Raw genomic sequence first — 27,288 nt, forward strand, 5'->3', positions numbered from 1 at the left:
CTTGTGTATTTCATCATGTTATTCGCAACAAGCCCTAGCACATTGTAGAACCTTTTAAATTAAATCGATAATCACACTGAATAATTAATCTTTCTACACAGTTGTTCAACAAGCATTTCTTAAATGCCTACTATGTGAATTTTAAAACTCCTCCACCCTACTCAGACTGTACTTTAGAAGATTTGATTTAGCTATTTCCTGATTTGTAACAATGGAGATACTTGGTCTAACAGAATCAGGTCTTGGGAACTCTACATTGCTCCATCCTACTTAGTTTAACAAGCTCAGGAATGTCTGCACCCATACTTAAGGATTAAATATCTAAGAAGATGGCCTTCAACAGACATGTGCAGAAACAACTGACAGACCCCTGGGCTGTCCTATGTCAAGCTAAGCTAACATTGGTATAGATGAGATGCAGGAAAGTGACGTAAAACCATATATATAGGGCACATGACTTCCTCTCTTTGCCCTCTTTCCCCCGGAGAGGCGGCTCTGGCTGGCAGCGTGCTAAGCATTCTGACATCTTGGTGTGGTGGCACTATTTGTCTGGGTTTTACAGGATCTGACCCTATTTTAATAGTTCATCTTTTTTTCTCTATTTGCTTTCATGTAGGTCCTTCTGACTCTTTCTGAAATCCTGTTCATCATCCCTTATAGCACAAAAATATACCCCCATTATATACCACAATTTGTTTAGTCATTCCCCAATTGATGGGGAATCAACTTCAACTTCCAATTCTTTGACACCATGAAAAGTACAGCTATAAATATTTTTGTACAAGTAGGTCCTTCCCACCTCCCTTTTTAAACCTCTTTGGGATACAGACCTTATAGTACTATTAATTTTATAGCCCATTGGACATAATTGTAAATTGCTCTCCAGAATGGTTTGACTCTGTTCAAAACTCCACCAACAATGAATTAGTGTTCCAATTTTGCTACATCTCCTCCAAAATTCATCACTTTCCATTGCTATCTGTTTTTCTTCAATATCTGTTTGCATGATGTCATCATGTATAAGCTGCTTGTCATATAAGTTAGTAACTATAATAGAAAACTTAAGCACATTGAGGAAAATAAGTCAAAGAAATTTAAATTCAGATATAGATAAATAATAATAGCCCACCTAGGGCCAAGCTAGTTCTGTTCATTCACCTTCCAAGTGGGCAGAAGCTGAAGGCAAGCTTTCTTAGGGAAGGGTCTTATATGTGATATGTGAAGGCATTACCTTTGTTGAAGAGATAACAATTTATCAAAGTATGAAGTAATACAAAACTCCATTAGTCATGGCAACTTGATGTCATGCACAGAGTGCTATTTTGACTGAAGAGACTATGCTTTAAAGATAGATCCCTGCTAAGACATAAATGGATTGATTGCCTATGATGGGTAACACACACATAAAGTTATTACTCTGCATTGACAGATTTCTTATTTATTAGACTTAATATTCATATTTGCTCGAGGGGCCTAAATTGTGATGTCCCTGGGAAGTAGAATGAGGGATAGAGATAAGGAAAGAGAGCTCAGTAAAAAATAAATTTCTACTCTGTAGTACATTGGGCCTTTCTCATGAGAAGTAAGGGAGAAGGGAAGGGAATCAGCATTTATAAAGCTCATATTATTACATGTCAGGCACTTTGCTAAGCAATTTAAAATATTATTTCATTCTACTTTCACATCAATCCTGTGAGGTAGATGCTGTTAATGTCATTTCACATTTGAAACGAAGGCAAGCAATGGTTAAGAGGCCTGGGATTACATAGCTATTAAATGTCTGAACCTGGATTCAAACTCGGGTCTTCCTGACTCTAGGCCAGGAGCTGTTCACTGCATTACCCAATTGCCTGTGGACAGCTCTGAGAAGGATTCTTTGAAGTAAGTACATTAGCCATTTCCCTCTTAGGAATCTTCTTTTGCTAAATGGCTTTTAAATTTTTCCTCCTTTTATTAGAGGAAGAAACTGAGTGCCTAGATATCTTGAAGTATCTTCGCCATTTTAAAAGAAATAACCAATTGTCTTGAAATGCAGTGTGATGTGATAGGTTAGAAAGCTGGCTTTTGAAGCCAGGAAAACTTAGGTTTAAGTTCTGCCCCAACTTGCTATGTGAACCCTGAGCAAGCTCTTGGCCTCTGCCTACTCTAGGCCAATAGTATCAAACTCAAATAGAAAGTGCAGGCTGCATAAAGTGGTAGGGAAAAAAAGAGGGAAAGGATAGGGAAAAGGAAGGGTAGGAAGTTAGTCAGGAGTCCTTGCCCCTTTCCTGGCGTCAGGGAAATTGACCAGGCTTTCTTCTTCCATACTAGACTAGGAAGTTTAAATCAAATCAAAGCTAGCCTCAATAGAAAGTCAGGTAGGTTTATTTGGGATTTTAGAAAAGGGAAGGTTTGGGAAAGTATAGGAAAGTTTGATCTCCAGCAGCTATGCAGGGACCAAAGCTTTCCACCCAGGTGGGGGAGGGGGGGAAGGCTACAAAACCCGAGCTTCTCTCTTCTCTCTTTTCTCAGACACCTCCCACAAAGGAGGTGGGATGTGTCAGAGGAAGTTGCAGTAGATAGTCTTGGGAGATGTAGTCTCCCAGGGCTTAGATCCATTTCTAAACACACAATACTGACTTGAGAATTACACATTAACATCATGTGCACTGTATTGTAACACTTTAAAAGTTTTTTCAATTATATTTTAATCTGGTTCAGGCAGCTGGTGGTTGGTGTGGGTTCCAAGGAGATTTGCATATTTGGATATTTTACTCCAAGCAATTCTTTAATAATAAGCCTAGAAATTGCAGAAAAGTTGCCAATTATATTGATAGGAAGAGTGTCTTATATTAATAAATTAACAGGGATGGAGTATCAATACTGAACTAATAGTCACTAAAATGGTTAGGATTCTATAGTCAAAACAAAATGTAAGGTTGAGCATTCAGGTCAGTCTTGATTAAACATTAATGTAGTCTTGTGTTGCTGAACATTTCAGGAACAGCAAACAAGCTAGTTTGGTAGGGATATAGCAAGGGAGCATAATAGGAAATAAGTCTGTAAATGTAAGTTGGAGCCAAATTGTGTGAAGGGCTTTAAAAACCAAACAAGTTGGATTGTATTTTATCTTAGAGATAATAAGGGATTACTGAAGCTTCTTGATCAGTAGAGTGCTTTGCTTAGACTTGTACTTTAGGAATGTAAATCTGGTATCTCTCTGGACAATGATTTGTGAAGATCAAGGGACTTGAGATAGGGATACCAGTGAAGAGGCTCTTGCAAAAGATTCACCTGAGAATGTGAAGCATCACTAAAGGAGTGACCATGGGAAAATAGAGAAGGGGACAAATGCAAAAGATGCATGGGGAGTAAAACCAATAAGAATTGGTAACTGATTAGCTATGAAGCTAAAAAGTGACATGTTAAATATAACTCTGAAATTATGAATTTGGTTTCCTGGAAAGATGGTGATATTTCAGTAAATATAGCAAAGTTACGAAGAGGAAATGGTTTTGGAGAAAAATAATGAATTGATGACTATAGCATATCCAGGGGCTGATGTGCAGTAGGCCAAAGTGGATGGTATAAGACTGGTTCTCAGATGAGAGAGATTAAAGCTCAATAATCAACATATTTTATGATATAGCAGTGACAACGGAGTGGTTATATTGCTTTGTTGATAATAGAGTGATGTATCTTGTTCAGTTTTTTTTTTTCCCCGTTCTGACTATGACCCCATTTGGTGTTTTCTTGATAAAGGTTCTGGAGTGGTTTGCCTCTTCCTTCGCCAGCTCATTTTACAGATAAAGAATTGAGTCAAACAGAGGTTAAGTGACTTGCCCAGGGTCACATAGCTGGTAGATGTCTGAGGCTAAATTTGAATTCAGGTCTCAACACCAGAGCCAGTACTTTATCCAGTTCAACACCTACCTATACTAAGACATAGTAATCATCACCTTGCCATTGACCAGATACCATCAACCAACAGTGGGATCAGAGCTAAGCTAAACAGCCTTGTTTAGACCAAGTGTACATATGTCCATGGTCTTTCTCTATATAATAGGCTAGTGTTAGGAGTCAGGATACAGGTGGAACTGGGGAGATTTGAGTTAACCCTATGAACCATAAAACCAGATGAAACTTGTAAGTGAGGAAGCCATGAAGTAGATCTAAGACAGTCTGACTTAACTTTGTCCCTAAATGGGTTGATTTGAGTCCTGGCCATGGGGACTTTGGGCAAGAAGACTATATAAAAATAGGTTTTAGGACCTAGAGGGAATTTATGAGACTCCAAGGAGACCCTCTTTATCATCTGCTTTTAATTAATTTGCTAGCATCCTTTATTTACATTTATTTTTGCTTTTTAGCCACCTCAGGAGCTTCTTTTACAATCAGTGGTATATATTTTTGTTAAAGGATATGTTTCAACTTTTATGATTTGGACACATTGGATTTATGGGATAGTGGTCTACTTTCTTACTTTACTTTGGTTTTATAAACTATTTTTCTTTTCTTTAAGGAATATAGGAAACTATAAACATCTTAACCGATCCTCTTTTATCTTCATTGCTCAAGGTTTGTTGGAGACTGATCCACTGCATGAACCTGTTGAAGAGACCATCTCTCATATTGACCTCAATAGTATATCTGAAGAAGAAAGAGAAGAGTTGAAGACTGAACTAGTTAAGGTAAGTTTAGGCATCCCCTCAGTACATCTAGAACTTGTGAGTTATTATTAGTAGGATGAAGTTCACACATTATGATTATTTTTCTTTCATTTATACAATTTTATAGACTAGTATACTATAAGATGAGTCATTTTACCAGATACATATACAATATTGATTGTCTATTGTCAGATTGACTGCATTGTTTATATGAATAGTTGAGCTGTTTAGAAAACAATAGTAATTAGTTGTAAATTGGTACCATTTATTCCTTTTAATTTCAAAATATTATGGCATAATGAATCTCTAAAAGGAACATGGAATTCATTCATAATTCTTATTTCTAGCATTGATGTTCACTACCCTTTGAAAAATAATCTTTGTTTTAGGTTAAAAGTTGCTTAGAATATGTAAAGAATATTATTATCTTAAAACAATAGAATAACATATTGTACCTTTTTTAGCAAGAGAGTTAAAAACCCAATTCAGAAGGGAAAACTAAGTTGTATGGTAGTTAATTAAAAGACCTTGGTAGAGAACAAATTCTTGAGCATATTTAAAATGTTATGCCATCACATATGCCCACACAGTATCAGTAAATAAATTGTGCTTCTTTTGTCTCCTAGGTAGAACTTCAAAGTAAGTGAAGTGTGTCTTTCACCCGCTCTCTTTAATGTCTGTGACCCTTAGTCACTAGGGGTCCCTTGTGAAAACTAGTTATAGGAGGTAGAACCTCCTAGTATATATCTTCTGTCCCCCAAACACCCAGCACACTATAAATGTTTTCTGGCAATGCAAATCACCCCATTACATCTGGATTCCAAATTCCCAGACTAGTAGATCTTGGGTCTAAGGAAATCTGGCTTAAAATACATTTTAGTAAATTGTAATCCTCAGATAGGCTCAGTCCTTTCAGGAATTGTTCACTTTCTTAAAAAGAACTTGCTAACCTCAATGTGTCACTCATCAGGAGTTTCCCTAGGGACCTGAGCTAAGACCCTAAGCTTTTTACCACTTTTATCACTTACCTTGACAGTGGCAAAAGTAGTATATATGTAGCAGTTTTGCAGATGACACACAACAAGAAAGGATAGCTAATATATTTAATGAGAAAGTCAAAATGCAAAAGTATTTTGATAGACTAGTTCATTGGGCCAAAATCAATAATATTACATTTAGTGTGGATAAATATCTTGCATTTTGATATAAAAAAAATCATCTTCACACATATGAATGGAGAAGACACAATTAGACAACAGTTCCTGTGAGAAAGATAAGGGACTTTCAGGAACTTAAAGGGAATAATCTTCAGTTATATTCATTAAAATTATTTTAGTACCTCAGTGATATTGGATAAATGAAATGTTATTGTATTTGTTTTGGCAGTTGTCTTTTTTATGTACCAAATTGCTAATGCATTCCCACAATATCTATGCTCAATCTCATTTTAATAAGTCTCTGATTACTATAACTATGTATATTCTATGTCACAATGTATCATATTCAAGTGTGCTTACCATTAGTTCATTTCCCTTGCCCAATTAAAGGAGCTGGATTAACAGAGGGGCTCACAATGGAGTGCTTTTGAGTAGTTTATCCAGTGGGATATTGATCCTCACTTGTCACAATTTCCAGTAATCAATGGTGTGTGTTTTCAAAAATAACTAGCTTAGGTTAGGACTAATCATCTGTGGTCAAGGAATAGTGACAGTAATTGATTGAAAATCAATCCCTCAACCTCAGACTAATTAGCACTGTTTTCTAACAGATTGAGTTAACTAGGCAGATTGCCTTGTCTTCCTATTTAATTACTAATGTAGCACCTCAGTGGGATGTTCCTCCATACTTACTTTCTGGCTGGCTCACTCAGCACAGTTAATCTTCACACTGGAATGTCTGGATTCCCAGTCAAAGATCACTACCATAAATCTACACTTATTCATTGAGTTTACAAAGAAAAGCAAAAAATATTTCTTGCTCTTAAGAAGGTCATAGCCTAAAGTCTTAATTGGGGAGATAATATGAAAACAACTATGTACAAACAAGCTCTATATGGGATAAATTAGAAATAATTAACAGAGGAAAGCCTCACGCATTTAAAAAGATTAGGAACACTCAGACTTTTTTAGGTTCCTAGCAGTAATCCTGTTATGGGGGAATAATTAGGTCACTCAATATTATAGCTTGTGAGCCCCGGTGGATGTACTTCCATTCACATAAATCCAGCAACCCACAAAGATGGCACGCTAGATTTTAAGCTAACCATTTACTTGACAATAATAAAATCTTAAATATGTGTATAAATCAAATGCAGAGATAATAAATACATCACCACTCACATATTAACCTGGGTTACATCCTAACCACCAGTGTACTCATTTGGGAGACTCTTTGGGAATTACATGAATGAAGGAAAATCAATGTGCTCAAGTTAACTGAGTTCTATTGCTAAATGCTTCAAGATCTTCTTTCTGGGTCAGGAATTATTTATAAAAGTTCCTTGAAGAACATAGCTTTTGTATTAAACTAATACCTCCAATGCTAAACTGAGTTGATCCTTTGCTTTGATTCTTTGCTCAGGCTGTTCCCCTTTGTTCAGCTGGATCACAGATGGCAGCTGTAGCTTCCATCACTTCCAAATTCAGGCTTAGATGATGTTTTCAGGTGAATTCATGTTATGTTCCTTCAAGAATGAGCAACTACCTTTATCCTAAAATTGGCAAAGCCTTTCCAACTCTGCTCCTTTCCAGGATTCTTCCCTACTACCACTTCTCAGCAATAACAGATGCCATTGCAAGCCTCCTCTTCTCTTTCCCCTTGCCTCTCCATTTGCTGAAAGTCATAAACACAGAGTATATTATTTTTTTCCTTCTTCCTTTCAGCAGCAGTACTGGTAGAGAGTACATCTGCCTTTCAATTGATAACCAACTTACCCAGCAACAAGTGACAGTACAGGGAATGTTAATGGCTTCTCTTTATTACATTTCTGAAACCTGTCCTTTCTCTCTTTGTCTATGTCTTTGTATTCCTATATATGAAAACAATCTCCTTTTAGCTTATGCTTAGAACCATCTACTGTATGACCAGTTAAATTACATATGCTTCATAATCATTAAATGGTTCTGGTGTCTGCATTTTCCTAGTTGCTAGCCTAAAAGTTTGCTATTTCTTCAGTTAGTCATATAGAAATCACTGAAGCATACTATGTTGTTCATTTGCTCTCATATTTTACAGCTTGTCTAAGTCAAATGAACAGTTACTATCTCAACTCTGAGTCAAACTTAGCATCCATGACTGTTTTTCTTAGGAGGCTCAGCAAAGCCTATAGCCTAAAATAAATGAACTGCAAAGGCAGGCATAGCTCAGTAATTGTTTGTTTGTTTTTTTTTTTATCAGAAGCAGACATACCAAAGAAGTGAGCTGATCCCCTTAAACTAATTATATTCTTTTGGAAAGCCAACATGGCATAGTGTTGATAGGATCATATATCTGAAAGCTGGAAAGGGAGTCATTCAACCTCTTCATTTTACACGTGAGAAAAGTGTCATACAGGTGGAATTTGAAGTCAGAAAAAAGACCTTTTTTTAAGCTCAGTTTCTTACATCAAAATGCTAGTTGTTTGGGGGCAGCTAAGAAGCTTAGGAGATTAAGAGTCAGGTGTAGAGATAGGGGGTGCTGGGTTCAAATATGACCCTAGGTACTTCCTGGAAAATATGTGAACCAGAGCAAGTCACTTAACCCCCATTGCCTAGCCCTGACTGCTTGTCTAAGTAAGTTAATGTGCCCCTGGCAACTCCTTATGAGTATGAGATATGGATAAATCCCTGATTTGCATTGGCAGTGGATTTTTTATTTTCCATTTGAATAATTTTATTTAGTCAATTTATAACATTATTCCTTGGTTACAATAGTCACATTATTTCCCTCCCTCCCCTCCACCCACCCTTCCCACAGCCAATGCACAATTTCCTTGGGTATTACTTGTGTCCTTGATCAGAACCTATTTCCATGATGTTTGCACTAGAATGTTCATTTAGAGTCTACATCATCAACCATATCCCTTTGACCCATGTATTCAAGCAGTTGTTTTTCTTCAGTGTTTTTACTCCCACAGTGTTTCCTCTGGATGTGGATAGTGGTTTTTCTCATAGATTCCTCCAAGTTGTTCAGGATCACTGCATTGCCACTAATGGAGAAGTCCATTACATTCCATTGTACCACAGTGTATCAGTCTCTGTGCACACTATTTTCCTGGTTCTGCTCCTTTCGCTCTGCATCAATTCCTGGCAGTTGTTCCAGTTCCCATGGAATTCCTCCAATTATTATTCCTTTGAGCACAATAGTATCCCATCACCAACAGATACCACAATTTGTTAAGCCATTCCCCAATTGAAGGGCATCCCCACATTTTCCAATTTTTTGCCACCACAAAGAGCGTAGCTATGAATATTTTTGTGCATTTTTTTTTCCTTATTATCTCTTTGGGGTACAAACCCAGCAAGGCAGACAGTCTTTTATTGCCCTTTAGGCATAGTTCCAAATTGCCCTCCAGAATGGTTGGATCAATTTACAACTCCACCAGCAATGAATTAATGTCCCAACTTTACCACACCCCCTCCAGCATTCATTACTTTCCTTTGCTGTCATGTTAGCAATCTGCTAGGTGTGAGGTGGTACCTCAGAGTTGTTTTGATTTGCATTTCTCTGATTATAAGAGATTTAGAACACTTTTTCATGTGCTTATTAATAGTTTTGATTTCTTTAACTGAAAATTGCCAATTCATATCCCTTGCCCATTTTTCAATTGGAGAATGGCTTGATTTTTTGTATAACTGGTTTAGCTCTTTATAAATTTGAGTAATTAGACCTTTGTCAGAAGTTTTTGTAATGAAGATTGTTTCCCAATTTGTTGCTTCCCTTCTAACTTTGGATGCATTCGTTTTGTTTGTACAAAAAGTTTTTAATTTGATGTAATTATTGATTTAACATTTTGTTTTTTTTTCTAGCTCTTACTTGGTTTTAAAGTCTTTCCTTTCCCAAAGATCTGACAAGTATACTATTTTATATTCGCCTAATTTGCTTATAGTTTCCTTCTTTATATTCAGGTCATTCACCCATTCTGAGTTTATCATGGTATAGGGTGTGAGATGTTGATCCAAACCTAATCTCTCCCATACTGTCTTCCAATTTTTCTAGCAGTTTTTTTCAAAAAGTGGGTTTCAGTCCCCAAAACTAGGATCTTTGGGTTTATCATAGACTGCCCTGCTAAAGTCATTTACCCCAAGTCTATTCCACTGATCCTCTTTTCTGTCTCTTAGTCAGTACCAAATTGTTTTGATGACCACTGCTTTATAGTATAGTTTGATATCTGGGACTGCAAGTCCTCCTTCCTTGGCATATTTTTTTCATGATTTCCCTGGATATCCTTGATCTTTTGTTCTTCCAAATGAACTTTGTTATGTTTTTTTTCTAATTCAGTAAAAAAAGTTTTTTGGTAGTTCAATGGGTATGGCACTAAATAAGTAGATTAATTTGGGTAGGATTGCCATTTTTATTATGTTAGCTCGTCCCATCCATGAGCAATCAATGTTTTTACAATTGTTTAGATCTAGTTTTAATTGTGTGGAGAATGTTTTGTAGATGTGTTTGTATAGTTCCTGTGTTTGTCTCGGCAGATAGATTCCTAAGTATTTTATATTGTCTATGGTGATTTTAAATGGAATTTCTCTTTCTAATTCTTGCTGCTGAAATGGGTTGGAGATATATAGAAATGCTGATGACTTATGTGGGTTTATTTATTTATTTTTGTTTTGCTTTTTGTTTTTTTTAAACCCTTACCTTCCACCTTGGAGTCAATACTATGTATTGGCTCCAAGGCAGAAGAGTGGTAAGGGCTAGGCAATTGGGGTCAAGTGACTTGCCCAGGGTCCCACAGCTGGGAAGTGTCTGAGGCCAGATTTGAACCTAGGACCTCTCATCTCTAGGCCTGGCTCTCAATCCACTTAGCTACCCAGCTGCCCCCTTATGCGGGTTTATTTTGTATACTGCAACTTTGCTAAAATTGTTGATTGTTTTGACTAGCTTATTGGTTGATTCTCTAGGATTCTTTAAGTAAACCATCATATCATCCACAAAGAGTGATAGCTTGATCTTCTCATTGCCAATTCTAATACCTTCAATTTCTTTTTCTTCTCTAATTGCTACTGCTAGTGTTTCTAGCACAGTGTTAAATAATAGAGGTGATAATGGGTATCCTTGTTTCATTCCTGATCTTATTGGGAAGACTTCTAGTTTATCCCCATTGCAGATGATGTTTGCTGATGGTTTTAAATATATACTGTTTATTATTTTTAGGAAAGGCCCTTCTATTCCTATACTTTCTGGTGTTTTCAATAGGAATGGGTATTGTATTTTTATCAAAGGCTTTCTCTGCATCTATTGAGATAATCATGTGATTTTTGTCACTTTGCTTGTTAATATGTCCAATTACGTGGATGGTTTTCCTAATATTGAACCATCCTTGCATTCCTGGTATGAATTCTACCTGATCATAGTGGATAACCTTTGTGAAGACTTGCTGGAGTCTTTTAGCTAGTATCCTATTTAAGATTTTTACGTCTATATTCATTAGGGAGATGGGTCTGTAATTTTCTTTCTGTTTTTGGCCTGCCTGGCTTTGGAATCAGTACCATGTTTGTGTCATAAAAGGAATTTGGTAGAACTCCCTCTTTGCTTATTATGTCAAATAGTTTGTATAGTATTGGAGTTAGCTGTTCTTTGAATGTTTGATAGAATTCATTTGTGAATCCATCTGGACCTGGGGATTTTTTCTTAGGGAGTTCTTTGATGGCTTGTTCAATTTCTTTTTCTGATATGGGGTTGTTTAGGTAATTTATTTCTTCCTCTGTTAGTATAGGCAATTTATATTTTTGTAAGTATTTATCCATATCACCTAGATAGCCATATTTTTGCCATGTATTTGGGCATAATAGTTTTTAATGATTGCCTTAATTCCTCTTCATTTGAGGTGAGGTCTCCCTTTTCATCTTGGATACTGTTAGTTTGGTTTTTTACTTTTTTTTAATTAGACTGATCAGTACTTTGTCTATTTTATTTGTTTTTTCAAAGTGCCAGCTTCTGGTCTTATTTATTAAATCAATAGTTCTTTAACTTTCAATTTTATTAATTTATCCTTTGATTTTTAGGATCTCTAATTTAGTTTTCATCTGAGAATTTTTAATTACTTCCCTTTCTACTTTTTTAATTTATATGCCCAATTAATTGACCTCTGCCCTTCTTAATTTGCTAATATATGAACTCAAAGACATGAATTTTCCCCTGAGTACTGCTTTGGCGCCATCCCATAGATTTTGAAAGGATGTCTCATTATTGTCATTTTCTTCAATGAAGTTATTATTTCTACGATTTGTTCTTTAACCGGTTTTAGAGAATCGTATTGTTTAATTTCCAATTAATTTTTGATTTACTTCTCCATGTAACATTACTAATTATTATTTTCATTGCATTGTGATCTGAGAAGGTTGTATTTATTATATCTGCTCTTTTGCACTTGTTTTCAATGTTTTTATGCCCTAATACATGGTCAATTTTTGTGAATGTACCATGTGCTGCTGAAAAGAAGGTATATTCCTTTTTGTCCCTATTTATTTTTCTCCACATGTATATAATTTTTCTAAGATTTCTTTCACTTCTCTTACCTCTTTCTTATTTATTTTGTGGCTTGATTTATCTAGTTTAGATAGAGGAAGGTTCAGGTCTCCCACTAGTATAGTTTTTCTGTCTATTTCATCCTTGAGCTCCACTAGTTTCTCCTTTAGAAATTTGGATGCTATGCCATTTGGTGCATACATGTTGAGAACTGATATTTTTCCTCATTGTCTATCCTGCCTTTTATCAGGATGTAATTACTTTCCCTATCTCTTTTAAATAGATTTATTTTTACTTTGTCTTTGTCAGATATCATGATTGCGACTCCTGCATTCTTTTTATCAGTTGATGCCCAATTGATTTGCCTCCATCCTCTTACTTTCACCCTATGCGTATCTACCTTCCTCATGTGTGTTTCTTGTAGACAGCATATGGTAGGGTTTTGAGATTTTAATCCGCTCTGCTATTCTCTTGTGTTTTATGGGTATGCTCATTCCATTCACATTCAGAGTTATGATTACTAGCTGTGTATTTCCCAGGATTTTGATTTCTACTCCTGATCTTGCCTTTTCTTCTTTCAGTATTTCCTTCTACACCTATGTTTTTTTTAATCAATCCCCCTAGTCCCCACCCTTATTTTACTTCTCTTTCTATCCCCCTCCCTTCTTATTCCCTCCTTATTTTCCCTGTAGTCTTTCTAAAATTACCCCTCCACCCTCTCCCTCCCTTGTACTGCTTCCCTCCCCACCTATAGGGCACAAATCTATTCTCTGCCCCAATGATTGGATTGTTCTTCCCTCTTTGGGTCAATTTCAAAGCACATAAGAGTTGAGTATTTCCTATCTCCAAATTCTTTACCCTTCCAGTGTATTGATGTTCTCCCCCCTCCCTCCTTGAGCTTCTTTGTGACATATAAATTTACCCCCATTTGTTTCTTTTCACATTTCTTTTAGTATTAACCTCTTTTTTTAGCTCTAGTTATGTATATATGTATATATATATATACACACATGTGTATGTATTTATGAGCGCATACATCTATATACCTATTTATGTCTTGTCCTTTTATCCTATACTGTTTGTCACTGTTCCCTCTAAGTGTAATTCTTCTAGGTGCCCAGGTGATAACCACAGTTTTTAAGAGTTATCAATGACCTCTTTTCTTATTGGGATACTTATTATTTTAACTTATTGATTCTCTTAATTTTTTTGTTTTGTTTTTTTCTTTTTTCCCTCTTTTTTAAATTACCTTTTAATGATTCTCTTGAGTTCTGTGCTTGGACGCCAAATTTTCTGTTCAGGTCTGGTCTTTGAAAATTCTTGGAATTCTTCTCTTTTGTTGAGTGACCTGTAAGTATATAGCCAGTTTTGCTGGGTAGTTGATTCTTGGTTGTAGACCTAGTTTCCTTGCTTTCTGGAATATCATATTCCATGCCTTTCAGTCCTTCAGTATAGATGCAGCCAGATCCTGCGTTATCCTCACTATGCTTCCATGGTATCTGAATGATATCTTCTTGGCAGCTTGTAATATCTTTTCTTTGGTATGATAATTCTTGAATTTGGGTATAACACTCCTGAGTGTTTTCAGTTGGGGATTAAGTACAGGATTCTTTCAGTCTCCACTTTTCCTTCTTGTTCTAGAATATCGGGCAGTTTTCTTGTATAATTTCCTGTAGTATTGTGTCCAGTCTTTTTCTTTTGTCATGGTCTTTTGGTAGACCAATGATTCTTAAATTGTCTCTCCTCGAACGATTTTCTAAATCCTCTGTTTTGTGAATGAGATGCTTCATGTTTTCCTCAATTTTTTTCATTCTTTTGGTTTTGTTTTATAGTGTCCTGTTGCCTTGTGTAGTCACTTAATTTTAGTTGTTGTATTCTGGTTCTTAAAAACTAGATTCCATCCCTGACTTTTTGGTCATCCTTCTTTTTCTGGTCTGATTTTCTATGGAGGTCATCTTTCATCTTCTTTACCTCATCTTTTGTCTCCTTTGCCTCATCTTTCATCCTCTTTGCCTCATCTTTCATCTCCTTTGCCTCATTTTCCAGCTGATGGATTTTGACTTTCAAGACACTGTTTTCTTTTTCCAGATGACTTATCTTGCTGTTAAAGTTGTCTTCAGCCTCTCTTAATTGTGTTTTGAATTGTATTTTGAGTTCTTCCATAGCCTGTATCCAATTCCTGGGATTTCTGATTTATTGTTTGCTGATTCCTACCTCTCTGTTCTGTTCACTGTATAGAAGCTATCTATTGTAATTTCTTTCTTCTTTCTCTGTTGTTTGCTCATATTCACCCCTTTTTTGCTCCCTGTATTTGTGCTCTTGCTCCTCTAATTTTTTTGGTTTTGTGGGCTTCTATCAGTATCCCCTCTCCCCTCTTAGAGTTTTGTCAGAAGATCTAACAGTGCAGTCTCTGGGGGAGGGTTGTTGGGGGTTTGAGCTTCCCTGTCCTCTGGAGGCTTTTGATTGGATTAAAGTCCAGCAATCAGAGGGAGGGATGTATGTGGAGCCTGGGCTTCCCTATGTTCTGAAGACTTTTGATGGGATTAAGTTCAGTTTGGTTGGACTGGGTGTGCTCTGAGGCCAAAACCTCCTGTAAGCCTGGAGCATATATGGAGGATCTCCACAGCTCTGGCCAGGCTGCCAGGTCTATCCTCCCTCTCTAGTTCCTTCCCTGCCGTCTGTGTTTGATGCTAGGCACAGCCCTGCCCACAAGGTACACGCTTCAGACCATGCTTCAGACCAGCACCTTTGCCCACCCAGAACTTCCCACTGCCACTGGAGTATCAGAGCTCTCAGTGGTCGGGCAGAGAGGTCCTGGGACCTTCCTTCTGCATTCCCCTTAGACCGGATTGTTCTCAGATTCCAGCTTTTTTTTTTGGGGGGGGGCGTACCTTTTGAATTGAGTCCAGCAGGAGGGTTCCTTGGCTCTGCCTTGTTGTTAGGTTTGATTTTCAGTCCCTTTGGTGCATTCAGTTTGTGATCGGTAAGGAAGGGTATTCAGAAGTTTGAACTTCTGCTCCTTCTAGGCTGCCATCTTGACTCTGGCTCCGCAGTGGAATTTTTCATAGCATTTATCTTCATACCAATGAAATCACAGATGTAATCTAAAAAAAGTTAGACTGGTCTTTGTATATGGAGATGAAACTTCATTAGTACATGGCATATGCTTTGAATTATTTTCCAACCTGTAGGCTTTCCTTCCCTACTTTCAAGTTCTCTTCCAGGGCTGATATGCCTAAGGATAACTGATTTTTATTTCTGAGAATTCTAATTGTAATGAAATTAAGCAATCTTCAACCCTTCTATAGGGGTGACTTTAAAGTGATGTGAATTTTTTTAACTGAACATAACTTTAAGTATCTAATTATTGATCCTTTAAAATAATCCTTTTGGGATGCTATATGCAAGTGTTTTAATGACACTACTGTTGCTCAGAACATTTTTAGACTAATTCTTTTGAGATCACCTTCATAGCCTGATGCTCATTCTTTTGAAGATTCAGGTAAAAGCAGCATCTCACCTCAGTGGGTGGATTTTATTTGTGAAAACAATTAAATGTGATTTGGAACCCTATTTGGTGAATTACATGGCTGATAAATTATTTTTATTGGAGAAGTGAATTTGATGATTTAAACTGACTTTTAAGAAGGTCATTTCATGAAAGAAGAACCATCAAAAGAAATTTGTAGCCTCCTAACATCTTACCTTTAAAGAGGATAACACCAAATTGGATGTTTTAAATTGGGTTCTCATATATTTATTACAGTGAGTTAGAGGGATGTTGTAAATATAATTAGTAAGAGCTCATTTTAAATCCTACCTCTAACACTTATTCTTGGCCAGGTAACTCTTTAAGTCAATAATTTATAGACTTCATTGCTGGAAAGAGTATCCATGCTGGGAGTTATCTACATTGATGAAATCACAGGTTCAAACTGCACCCCACAAAACTATTAAAAAGATAGTCATTATAGTTAAAGTTTGTATACATTAGGTAAGCAAAGAGTGAATTAATTAAAACTATAGGGAACTATGATTTTGTTGTTGTGAATTCTACTACTTCAAAAGTTTCTGTGACTCCCAAATTGCCTAAACTGGTGTTGAGTTCCTCTCCACTCAGCTAGGTCAGTTTTTGGATGGTAAAAAAATAAAGTTGATTTCTGAAGTCATAATTTAAGCCTTTCCAGCATTGTGAAACTTGTTAGAACATGTATATGTCTTTTTTCTGCCATGGACTGTTTGGCATCCTTTGTATTTCTCAGAATAATCTTTTAAAATGCATAAAATAAAAATAAATTGGATTACAAAAGAAACCAGTTATGTTTCAAAACATTCATCAAAATGTTTTTTTTTAAGTTCCTTAGAGAGCTCATTACCTCCTAAACAACACATTGAGCCTCAGAGTAGGATTTCCATTAAGAAAAACATAAACCCAAACTACCAAAGCAGAAGAGGGAATAAATAGCCTTTGGGATCTTATCTCAACCAATAGATGTCACCTTGCACTATTAGTCCACCATAAGTGGCTATTATATTAACCCTTGATACAAGGTAAGGTCTTCAATCAAATTAAAGGAATGGGATTTCTCGGTTCTTTTAACAGTTGTTACCATAAACATTTTCTATGGTTAGGTGTTTTTTGTTTACTCATTTTCCCAGCCTTTATTTAACTTGTGAATGGGGAGGTCTAAAAGCTACAAATTCTCTCTCCTCTGCTGATGGCTTGTAGGACAGAGCATGGTGAGCTATTTTGCCCTGGGGTTAGGGGCTTCACCATAGGCTTGCAAAGGCCAAGTGCTATGTAGACTTTGGGGCTACATTGTGGGCTGGTGCCAGGGCTTAGGATTTCAAGGGGTTGGTTGTGAGGTGCCCTGCTATTGGTAAAGCCCAAGCCTTAGGATCCCAAAGTTGGCTTATATCCAGGCTTGGAACCTGGCACAGTGGGAGTGTTGGGGAATGTGAATTTCAAAACTACTCAACCCTGTTCAAACCATTCTTTAGAGGATGGGATTTGTATATTTCCTGATCAATAACAATAGAGATACTTGGAATGACAGAATCAGGTCTTGGAAACTACAATCTCCATCCTACTCAGGGTAACAGGATTTAGGAAGGGCTGCAGCAAAGCTCAAGATTTAATTATTTGAGAATATGGCCTTCAACAGACATGTGCAAAGGGGACAGCTCTCTGGGCAGTCCTGGGTGAAGCTAGAACCACCATTGGCACAGGTGAGACACAGGAAGTGAGGTAGAGGACAGCTGAGGAGTTCTGGGGACTTCCTGTGTGAAGGAGAGGAGGTTGTTGGAGCCTGGTGCTTGGAGTGGAGGCCCTCAGACTCTTTCTCCATTTTGGTCACGTGAGTGATAGGGACTGATCTCTTTTCTTTGCCTCGGCTATCCAAGGCCTTGGGCCTTTGGCCCAGCCTAAGCAGAGGGGGTATTTAAGCCCTATTCCCTTCTCTCCCCTTCTCTCTCTCTCTCTCTCTCTCTCTCTCTCTCTCTCTCTCTCTCTCTCTCTCTCTCTCTCTCTCTCTCTCTCTCTCTCTCTCTCTCTCTCTCTCTTTCTCTGTCTGTCTGTCTGTCTGTCTGTCTGTCTCTAATACCTTTCTTCCTACTGTTTGTAATTAAAAACTCCATAAAAGGTTGACTGCTGACCTGAGTTTTGATTTAGGAATTACATAGCTGAATTCCTTGGCGACCTTAAATTAATATATATCAGTCTTTTAAAGTGATTTCCATATCACAGGAAGGGGGGAGGAGTGTGCAGTAGTCCAGCACTCCTCTGTGAAGAGTTTTACTTCTGGTTCCCCCTTATCCCATAAAAATCGATTCTCTATGCCTACCTTTCAAGTTGTTTTCCACAGGAGAGCCCCCTCTCTCTGTCTTGTCATTGGTTTTGCACTATTTTAAGTTTGGTTTGGGAGGTTTTTTGGTGCGATTTCAGCTTTCACTGCTACTAAACTGCCATCTTGGCTCCACCCCTCCAACTGTTTTTATCTACATACCCACTTTACTTCTATAAGATACAGAAAATTTTCTGTGATAGAGAAGCCTATTAAAGAAATAAATCAATATTTGAGTATACTCTAAGAAAATCTATTGCTTAAAATTGAGACTACTTTCTAAAAGGATCACTAAAATAATACATAGGGTATGCCTTAGTATAATGGAGATGGCCAATTTTTTACATTTTATATCAGAAAGTTCTTTTCTTAAAATGATGTCATTTAACGCCAGTAGCTGTCTTAGTGCTTTGAGCCACTGGAGCCAGCATGAACAGAAAATTCTTGTACAGCCATCGCTAAAAAATGCAACTTTGTATTCACAAGACTAATGCAGACATCAAGGTTTTGTTGTTTATTTTCCAAATGAAATCATACTGCAGTCCCTATGGGTTTACTACAGTAAATTTTATGTGTACTGAGAAAATATAGAAAACTGAAATTTAGGTCCTGTATCAACTAACTAGCAGCTTCATCACGTGTTGAATAAGTATCCTATTATGTATCCCTAAGCAATGGAAATTGGTAATGGCATATGATAAATTATAGTCTCCTTTTAGAATAAAAAAGAAGGGCTAGATGTAAATCATCACAAGAAAGATTAGACTTAGAAAGAACTTTATATAATAGGCTACCATAGCATAGTGATGATAACAGTAACTAACATTTATATAATACACATAATTTGCAGAATGTTTTAGGGCAGGGAAAGAAAGGGAATAAGCATTTCTATAATATCTACTTTGTTTCAGGCACTGTGCTAAGCATGTTTTTTACAAAATGTTTTCTCATTTGATCCTCGCAATAGCCCTGGTTTTATCATCCCCATTTTGTAGTTGAGTAAACTGAGGCAAACAGAGATTATTACTTGCTCAAAGTCACACAGCTAATAAATGCGTTTGTGTTCAGGACTTTCTGACTCTTAAGTCCAGGCTTCCATCCATTGTACTACCAGTTGCTCCCTCTGTGTTACAGGTATATAAATATGTCACTTCACTTTTTTTTTAAACCCATACCTTCTGTCTTAGAATCAATAGTAAGTATTTGTTCAAAGGCAGAAGAGTGGTAAGAGCTAGGCAATGGGGGTTAAGTGACTTGCCCAGGGTCACAAAGCTAGGAAGTGTCTGAGGCCAGATTTGAACCTAAGACCTCTCATCTCTAGGCCTGGCTCTCAATCCACTGAGCTACCCAGCTGCCCCTATTAGTTTCTTAAAGATATTTCATATGTCACATGCTATTTCACTTGGTTCTCACAATAATCTTGTGAAGTATGTGCTATTCTCATTTTACAGATAAGGAAACTGAGGCTGAGCAAGAGGTTAAGTGATTTTACTAGGGTGAAACAACTGTTTGAAGCAGAATTTGAACACAAATTCCCATATCTAAAGAACTTTAAGTACAGGATGTTCAGCTTAGTATAAAAATAATATTCTAAACAATAAGAGTTGTATAAAAATGGAATGGTAGCCTGGCCTTTAAGTACAGATTTGGTGAGGACTTGCATGAGATATTAGAGACAGGATTCATATTTGATGTGCTGCACCAAGCTGACTTCTAAAGTTACCTTCAACTTGATGATTCTCTGATTCTAATTATCTCTCCTGATTTCTAATGGGGATACAGTCATTTATTATGTGGTGTATCTCAGGTGGGGCTAAGAGCCCAGGCTAGATTGCCATATGTGGTCCCTTGGAACTACACAGTAATTCATCTCAAGGTGCTTTTTAGCTTGTCTCATTCTCCTCTCTCTCTTTTTTTTTAATTTTCCTGTCTTGTATCTAGCTAGAAGACGAAATCTCAACTTTACGACAAGTGTTAACAGCCAAAGAGAAGCATCTGGTGGAAATAAAACAAAAGCTCGGCATGAATCTGATGAATGAGATAAAACAGAATTTTAGCAAAGGCTGGCATGAAATGCAAACTACAACTGCGTAAGTACAGAATTCATACTTTCATACTATTTTCAATCCATTCGTTCCTCCTTTTGCCTTTACTGAATTTATTTTCATCCCAGCTTTTGGTTAGTACTTTTTAATTGCATAAAAAGGATCACTTTGTTGTGAGGAAATGGAAGAGATCGTTTGCCAGCCATGTGTTATATCAGGCAGATTCCAAAAAAGCTTAGCTCAGTGCTGCAACTTTAAATTTTAGGGTCTCCCAAATGGAAGCTGTGGCATAACACCAACATGTGGGGCAAGATGAATCGCAGCTCTCCCTCCTTACAAAAGCCAATCATAGTTTGGTCTCTAACATAACTGCACTCACTCTCTTCACCCATTATCGTTTAGCATTCTCCACCTGGAGCCACAAGCCAACTGCTGGCCTCCTGTGGCTGCAGAGCCTTTATATGTAGCCTACCTACTGTGACCCAGACCCAGCATCAGCTGGGAAGGCAAACATTTTCTACCAGAATACTCATATCCCATCCTTCAGATCCCATCCTTGCTGGCTTGCAGCAAGGGCCCCTCAGTGAATAAATTTTGTACTCTGCAGTAGATACTAGCAAAATCCCTGCCCCAGCCCCCTTTTCTGTGGAACAAAGTGAGTCACAGAGAAAGTGTATAGGGAGGGGAGGTCGTGACCAGCATTACAAATCTCCTTACATTATCTTTTCCCCCTAACACAACTTCTTCCAAACTTCCCTATTGCTGTTGAGGGTGCCACCATCCTTTCCATTTTTCAGGTCTTCAACTCTTCACTCTTCCTTACCTCTCACATTGCGGTCACTTGCTTCTACAGTATCTCATATCCCCCCTCTCCAGTCACAGCCAGCTAGTTCAGCCCTTATTATGTACATCTCCCCTATCTATTGCAGTAGCTAGACCCTTCCTGGCTCAAGTTTCTCTACTTTTCAATCCATTCTCTGTACAGCTACTTAAACTTATTTTACTAAAACCTACAGGTCTGATGTCACTCCTCTGGTCAATAAGCTCCACTGTCTCCTAATTGACTTTAGGATCATCTCATCTTTAATAGCATCTTTTTCATTCTTTAAATTTATAGATAATGATTTATACTGACATTTGTAATATATATTTTACATATGTGTTGTATATACATTTATATACATGTATAACATGTATATAATGTACAATGTATATCATATATCATTAGGTATATTATATAAATATATACATATATAAAATTTATGAGCAATAGGGTAGAGAGTGAAATTGAGTGTGTAGAAAATTTTTTGTGAGAGGAAATGTATGATCCAAAATGTTTGGAGGCCACTTCTTTACCTGCTCAAAATTCTACTTCTCTTTTCCTCTCCACCACCTCTGCCTTTAGAGGAAAACTTGAGTTTTAATTGTTTACTGATGGTGGTACTAGATATTTTTTCTCAATTAAAATTAAAATTTTAGAATGATCCTTGTTCTGTTGCCCAGAATACTTTTTTGTGCATGCTGAATTGCTGGCTGACTTGGTCATTACTAGTTAACACTTGGAGCACATGCAGATGTGTACACAATTAAAACTTCTCCAACAATTTTAATAAAGTTGTGAAAGCAATTTAAAAACACTCAGCTTTTTTTTTCTGACATGCTTCAGCACTATAAAAGTGAATATTTATTTATTTTTTTAAACCCTTACCTTCCACCTTGGAGTCAATACAGTGTACTGGCTCCAAGGCAGAATAGTGGTAAGGGCTAGGCAACGGGGGTCAAGTGACTTGCCCAGGGTCACACAGCTGGGAAGTGTCTGAAGTCAGATTTGAACCTAGGACCTCCTGTCTCTAGGCCTGATTCTCAATCCACTGAGCTACCCAGCTACTCCCTAAAATTGAATATTTAGAACAACATTTAAAACAATTTTAGTAATGTCTTTCTACTTTTCTATTATTTCTGAAAGTCACTTAACCCAACTGTGCAGTCAACATATAATTTTAACTGCATAATTCGTTTTTGTTCTTGGATCACTGCTATAGTTAATGATGAGGAAACTATCTCTAAAGTCCATCAGTAATCCTTAATTCAATGTCCTTTGTGACCTATAGAGAGTCAGCCAATTACTCAATGGTATCAGGTTTTATAATAGCTCCTCCAGTTGAAGCATTCTTATTCATTTTAGGCATCTGTTCTTAGATGCCATCACATGTTCTGAAAACCCAGGAAACAAAAAGGTATGGTGGAAGATGCATTGAGTTATGAGCCATGGGGTCTAGTCTAGTCCTTGCTCTGCCATTTAACATGTGGCCCTTAGTCACAATGCCCTCCATAAGTGTGAGCATCTGGAGGACTTTGCACTACTGTGGAGAATGCTTTTGGTAAACCCATTTCTTTGTTTTGTATCTTGCTTAATATTAAGTTCATGATCAGAGACTTTTTGAAGTAAGTTATCTCTGTGGTTGCATCTATCACAGAATCTGATATGAGCTTAACATATGTAGGAGAGACTCCTTGTTTGAGAAGAGCCTTCATGGTTGGATTTCATTCAATCAAGGTAAATTTTTTTTAATGGAAAGATATAGCAGGATTTTGTTTCTGTACATCTTTCATTTAGGTTGTTTGCAAAAAAATGATCTGCTATAATTTGTTAAAAACCTAGTTTTTTTCCATATGTATTTCTAGAAAGAAATCTCCAACCATGACTAAGGCATTCTCATAATAATTGTATTGGAATGAAAAAGTAGTTACATGTTGTCATAATAGCTAATATCATCTTAATAACCCTTTTTATATTAATGCCATCCATATTAATAACATTAATACCATGCCAATACTTTGATATTTATACCAATATCAACAATTACATTATTTCTTTCCATTCTTTCCATTCTTTCCCTTATTTATATATCTAGAATATTGATACCTCCATTCTAGTTTCTGAAATGAAGACCAACTCTGTGATCATTAATTGGAATGATATTTAGAACAACTGAAATCCATCCTAAAATTAGGCTTATATATGTGATGCAGGCATTTCTATTATAATACCATCCTCAGCTATATCCGGATATAAGTAAGATTTCCAAATGATGAAATCATTTTGCAGAATGAGCTTTTTGTTGGCCATCATCCTTTGATCGGACCAGGAACAAAGCACACACTATCTGTGAAATGACCAGTTGTTACAATGCTATTTTAGGAGTACTAGAAGGTCTGAAAATAACTCCATAATTTGCCTAGAATTCCGGTTATTAACATCATTACTCTCAGTCCCCTTCCAAAATGAAATGGGAAAAGTAGGAGCCCAAAATGTATTAGCAAGGGTTAATCAATCAGATGCACTAGCAGAGAGCTAATTGATGTGTTGTGTGTTTAGGGTTGCTGTGCTCCCTGGAGAGAAGGATGGCCTAACTGGGAAGATGTAGCAGTAGAGAGAAATTAAACAGTTTTACTGAAGGCAATACCCTGACCTGATCACAGCTTCTGGAAGGGAAGGGGAATGCTTTTCATGTTAGGTAGGATAGTTAAACATATCATTTCTAGGAAAGAGAATAAGTAGGTAAGTAGGCAGTCAGAGTTTTTCTCCCCCTAAAAGTTTGGGAATTGATTGTGACCTCTTCAGTTTTAAGAGAAAGTTAGGTTCATATTTATTAAAGAAGTATATAGAAATAGGGGAGAAAACAAGTAAGAGAGAAAAAAAAGCCACAACCTTGTGTTATTATAAACTGGCTAATAACTTTATTTCTGAAAATTGCCTATTGTCACCTCTGTTCCATAGTTGTTTCCAATGATCCATTTTCCATGTTAGCTATAGTGTTGATGGGGAAAGTTCAGGCCTGAGTCTCTCAAGGAATCTCAAGGAATCCTAGAATCCATAGAAACCTGTTGGACTTCATGCTTTCCTTAAATGCTGCTTTCTGACAATGACTCTTGGCATTAATGGGGCAAGATATCAAGTCTCCTTTTCCTGTAGCTGGGAAGCTTTAGAAATGGGCAAGTGAAGTGAGTAGAGAAAAACCAGAAAAATATTTTTGCTTAGCTTGACAGGAAATATATTCTTATTTCATTAACCAGGGCTTTGCTAAATCAGATTCTGTCTGACTTTGCCTAATGCTTGAAGGATATGATTGTGTTTTTAACACATACCTTGCTAAGCCCACAAAAGGGAGAATGCTATGAAAATATATTTAAGGTGGCACCCTTTTCCTGGCACCCTTAATGAGTACAAGCTCTACAGAACTGAAGAAAGTCAACGATTTGCCTTTCAATAATAAAATTCGCTAAAAAATGATTTGATATCTTTAGTAACAATGATGCTGCTGCCATCATGAACATTATGTCACACTTGAAAAATAATTTCTCAAATAGGAAATGCCTTTTATCCATTCAGACTCCTTAATAACAGAAGGTTGTTTCAGTGTAATCCATTAAATCCCATTTAAAATTTTTTAGTAAACTTTTTTTTATTTCAGATGAATAGCATTGAGTTTATTTCATTTCAAGAGCATACTTAAAAAGAACAAGAAAACATGCATTAAAAATAATATTTTATAAAATATGATATGAATTAATTTTTTTCTGAAATCAGCCCATTAAAATTTTATTTGAAGAGATAGATTATTGTGCATTGTTGAACATCTCAAAGTTATGACAAAAAATCTCAACATTTTGATATATTTACAAATTACTTTAATTTTAAACACCTTTAAGCAGAAGTATGAATTTCTATAAAATGAATAGTTTATAGAGTGTTGGAAATTGCCTTATTACCAGAAGACAGAATTTTTCTCTGGTATTATCCAGGCTTGAAAGGACTCCTATCCAGTGTTCACTTCTAGCACCCCCCAACCTTAAAGTCTCAAAGCCTTCTTCCCCTTAGGCATTTCTGTAACTGGCTGAGCTCCTTTTCCTTCCCTTTTTCCTAGTTTAACAATATCTAATTGAATCTTTCTGTATTATACCATGTCCCTGCTGTATGAGCTCATGATGAACATGAGAAATTCAGTTTATCACCATAAAAATGGTGTAAGATCTATTCCATTTTATTTTAACTGTTGTCTTTCCTTCCAGTTTCATTTATTAAGGGTCACATGCCTTAAAATTCTATCCCTTAGGCTCTTTTTTCACTCCACTGCTTTTTTGTTTTTTTGTGAATTGATATTGCTCCTAATATTCTTCTATCATGTTTCCTATACGTGTTTTGCAAATTAACTTTTCCTCTAAACTACCCTGCCTTTTTGACAGCCCTGTATCTTTGAAAGATAAAATATATGTAAACTGAGCCATCAAATTTAGACTGTGGTGATGAGATAGTACTGAAGAGTTCACAGAGCTGCTTCTCATTCTGTTACAAATTTGCAAAACCCAGATGCAGACTCAGATTAGCTCATACACTGATACACTTACGCACTTCAAGAAACATAAAAAGAAATCAACCATGAATTTTGAAAGTAGTTCTTTTTGTTGTTTATAGTAAAAGTGTTAAAGAAAGAAAGCTACTAACCATTTTATCAACATGTAACTGATAAGTTATTGCAAGGGTAGGCTTAACCTTTGAATTATTAGAATGAGACAAACAATAAGAACAAAGGCTATATTATATTAATTTCCCTTTCCCAAACCCAAAAGTATCATTTATTTGTAGATGTAAATAACCTATATATGGAGGATATAAAATGTTAACAAATTTTAAATTATACAGGTATATATACATAGGTACTATCCATTATTGCTACCAAAAAGGGGTGGGAGGTACATAGCAATATTAGTTAGCCTCAGGAACCGCCCTCCCCCAACCTAGTAAGGAACTGGCTAGTTTCTCATCTAAAGACCTGGGTCATCATTTTTAGTTTTTGTCAAAATTCCCTGGTTGTTGATTAAATTTAAAGACTGACTTTTACATATTTATGTCTTTGTAAAAAATGAGTCTTAAATCTGAACAAACCTGAAAATCCATTCTTAAACATGGAGATGTTCATGAAATCTATGATATCATTTAGTGAAAGTATTATCTTCACAGAGATGATCTAACTGTGTCTATCAAATGAAAATAATAATCTTTATACTACGAAGCTCTCTGGATTGTTCTGCATATTCAGTTAGGTTATGCTTGTAAAAGCTCTGTGTAAACTGCTACTATCAAGAATCTGTCACCTTCATAAAGGAATTGAGCTGGTTTCCCTAGACAAATAATGTCATGTCTCAGACCAGAATTTAATTTTTTAAATATATCCACATTTTTGTCCACATCTGGAGAAAGTGATCAGCAGGCCTAAATTACACTAATCTGGTATTTGAAATAGCAATTTCTGCTAAATCTGATATTTAAATTAGCTCCATCTGTTACACTATAGATAGTCCATAGTGATTTTTTTAAACCAACAATTCTGTACAGTACTTGTATTATTTTTGGTGTGTATTTTAAAGAATGTAAGGAGACCACTATTATGGGGATTTTAGGAAAGGGGAAAGGGTTTATACACAAGGGAAAAAATCACATTTAAATAACTTGAGTTTATTAACAGAGAAAGGGAAGTTGTTGGGGATGGAATAAGGGGAAGGGTAGCATTTGACTTTTTACCCACCTGTAGATTTTCCTCTCACCCTCACCCAGTTAATCCTCAAAGGCCCATTGCTTGATAGGTGGTTTGTTCAGGGAGTCTCAGCTACACACCTTCCTTCTTCACCATCGGCCCCAAACTCAATCAGTTGGAAACTGCTCCTTGTAACTTTGACCCAACCAGCTCATAAAAGATTCTAACTCTTAAAGACCTGTCAATCATTGTTGCAACTTCTACCTTCCCTTGCTACAGTCTCCCCTTTGCACAAAGCCTAAATCGTATTGAAAATACTATTTTGGCATTTATGCACTAACTGACTTACATATTACTTAAACTAAAATATCTACCCAAAATAACAAACAACCTACACTCAACTATCTTAACTTATCCAATACTATCCTAGTCTAGGGATTTATCAAGGAAAGGAAAAGAGGAATTAAATAATGAACAATTACAAATTTCAAACACAGAACAAACATATGCAAAAGCACAACAAGCAAATAACACCAAAAGCAAAAGA

General features: G+C 36.5%; 1 protein-coding gene across 6 annotated transcripts in view; it reads left to right on the forward strand.

The window, feature by feature from the left end:
* Nucleotides 1-27,288, forward strand: part of TPD52L1 (TPD52 like 1) — a 199,922-nt gene that overhangs the window by 124,515 nt on the left and 48,119 nt on the right. For all 6 annotated transcript variants that reach the window (XM_007484508.3, XM_056818724.1, XM_056818722.1 and 3 more), the window contains exons 2-3: nt 4,558-4,670; nt 20,102-20,250. In XM_007484508.3, coding sequence (XP_007484570.2) covers nt 4,558-4,670; nt 20,102-20,250 — 262 coding nt within the window. The remainder of the gene's footprint in view (nt 1-4,557; nt 4,671-20,101; nt 20,251-27,288) is intronic.

This window comes from Monodelphis domestica, chromosome 2 (assembly GCF_027887165.1).
Source record: "Monodelphis domestica isolate mMonDom1 chromosome 2, mMonDom1.pri, whole genome shotgun sequence".
NCBI classification, from domain to species: Eukaryota; Metazoa; Chordata; class Mammalia; order Didelphimorphia; family Didelphidae; genus Monodelphis; species Monodelphis domestica.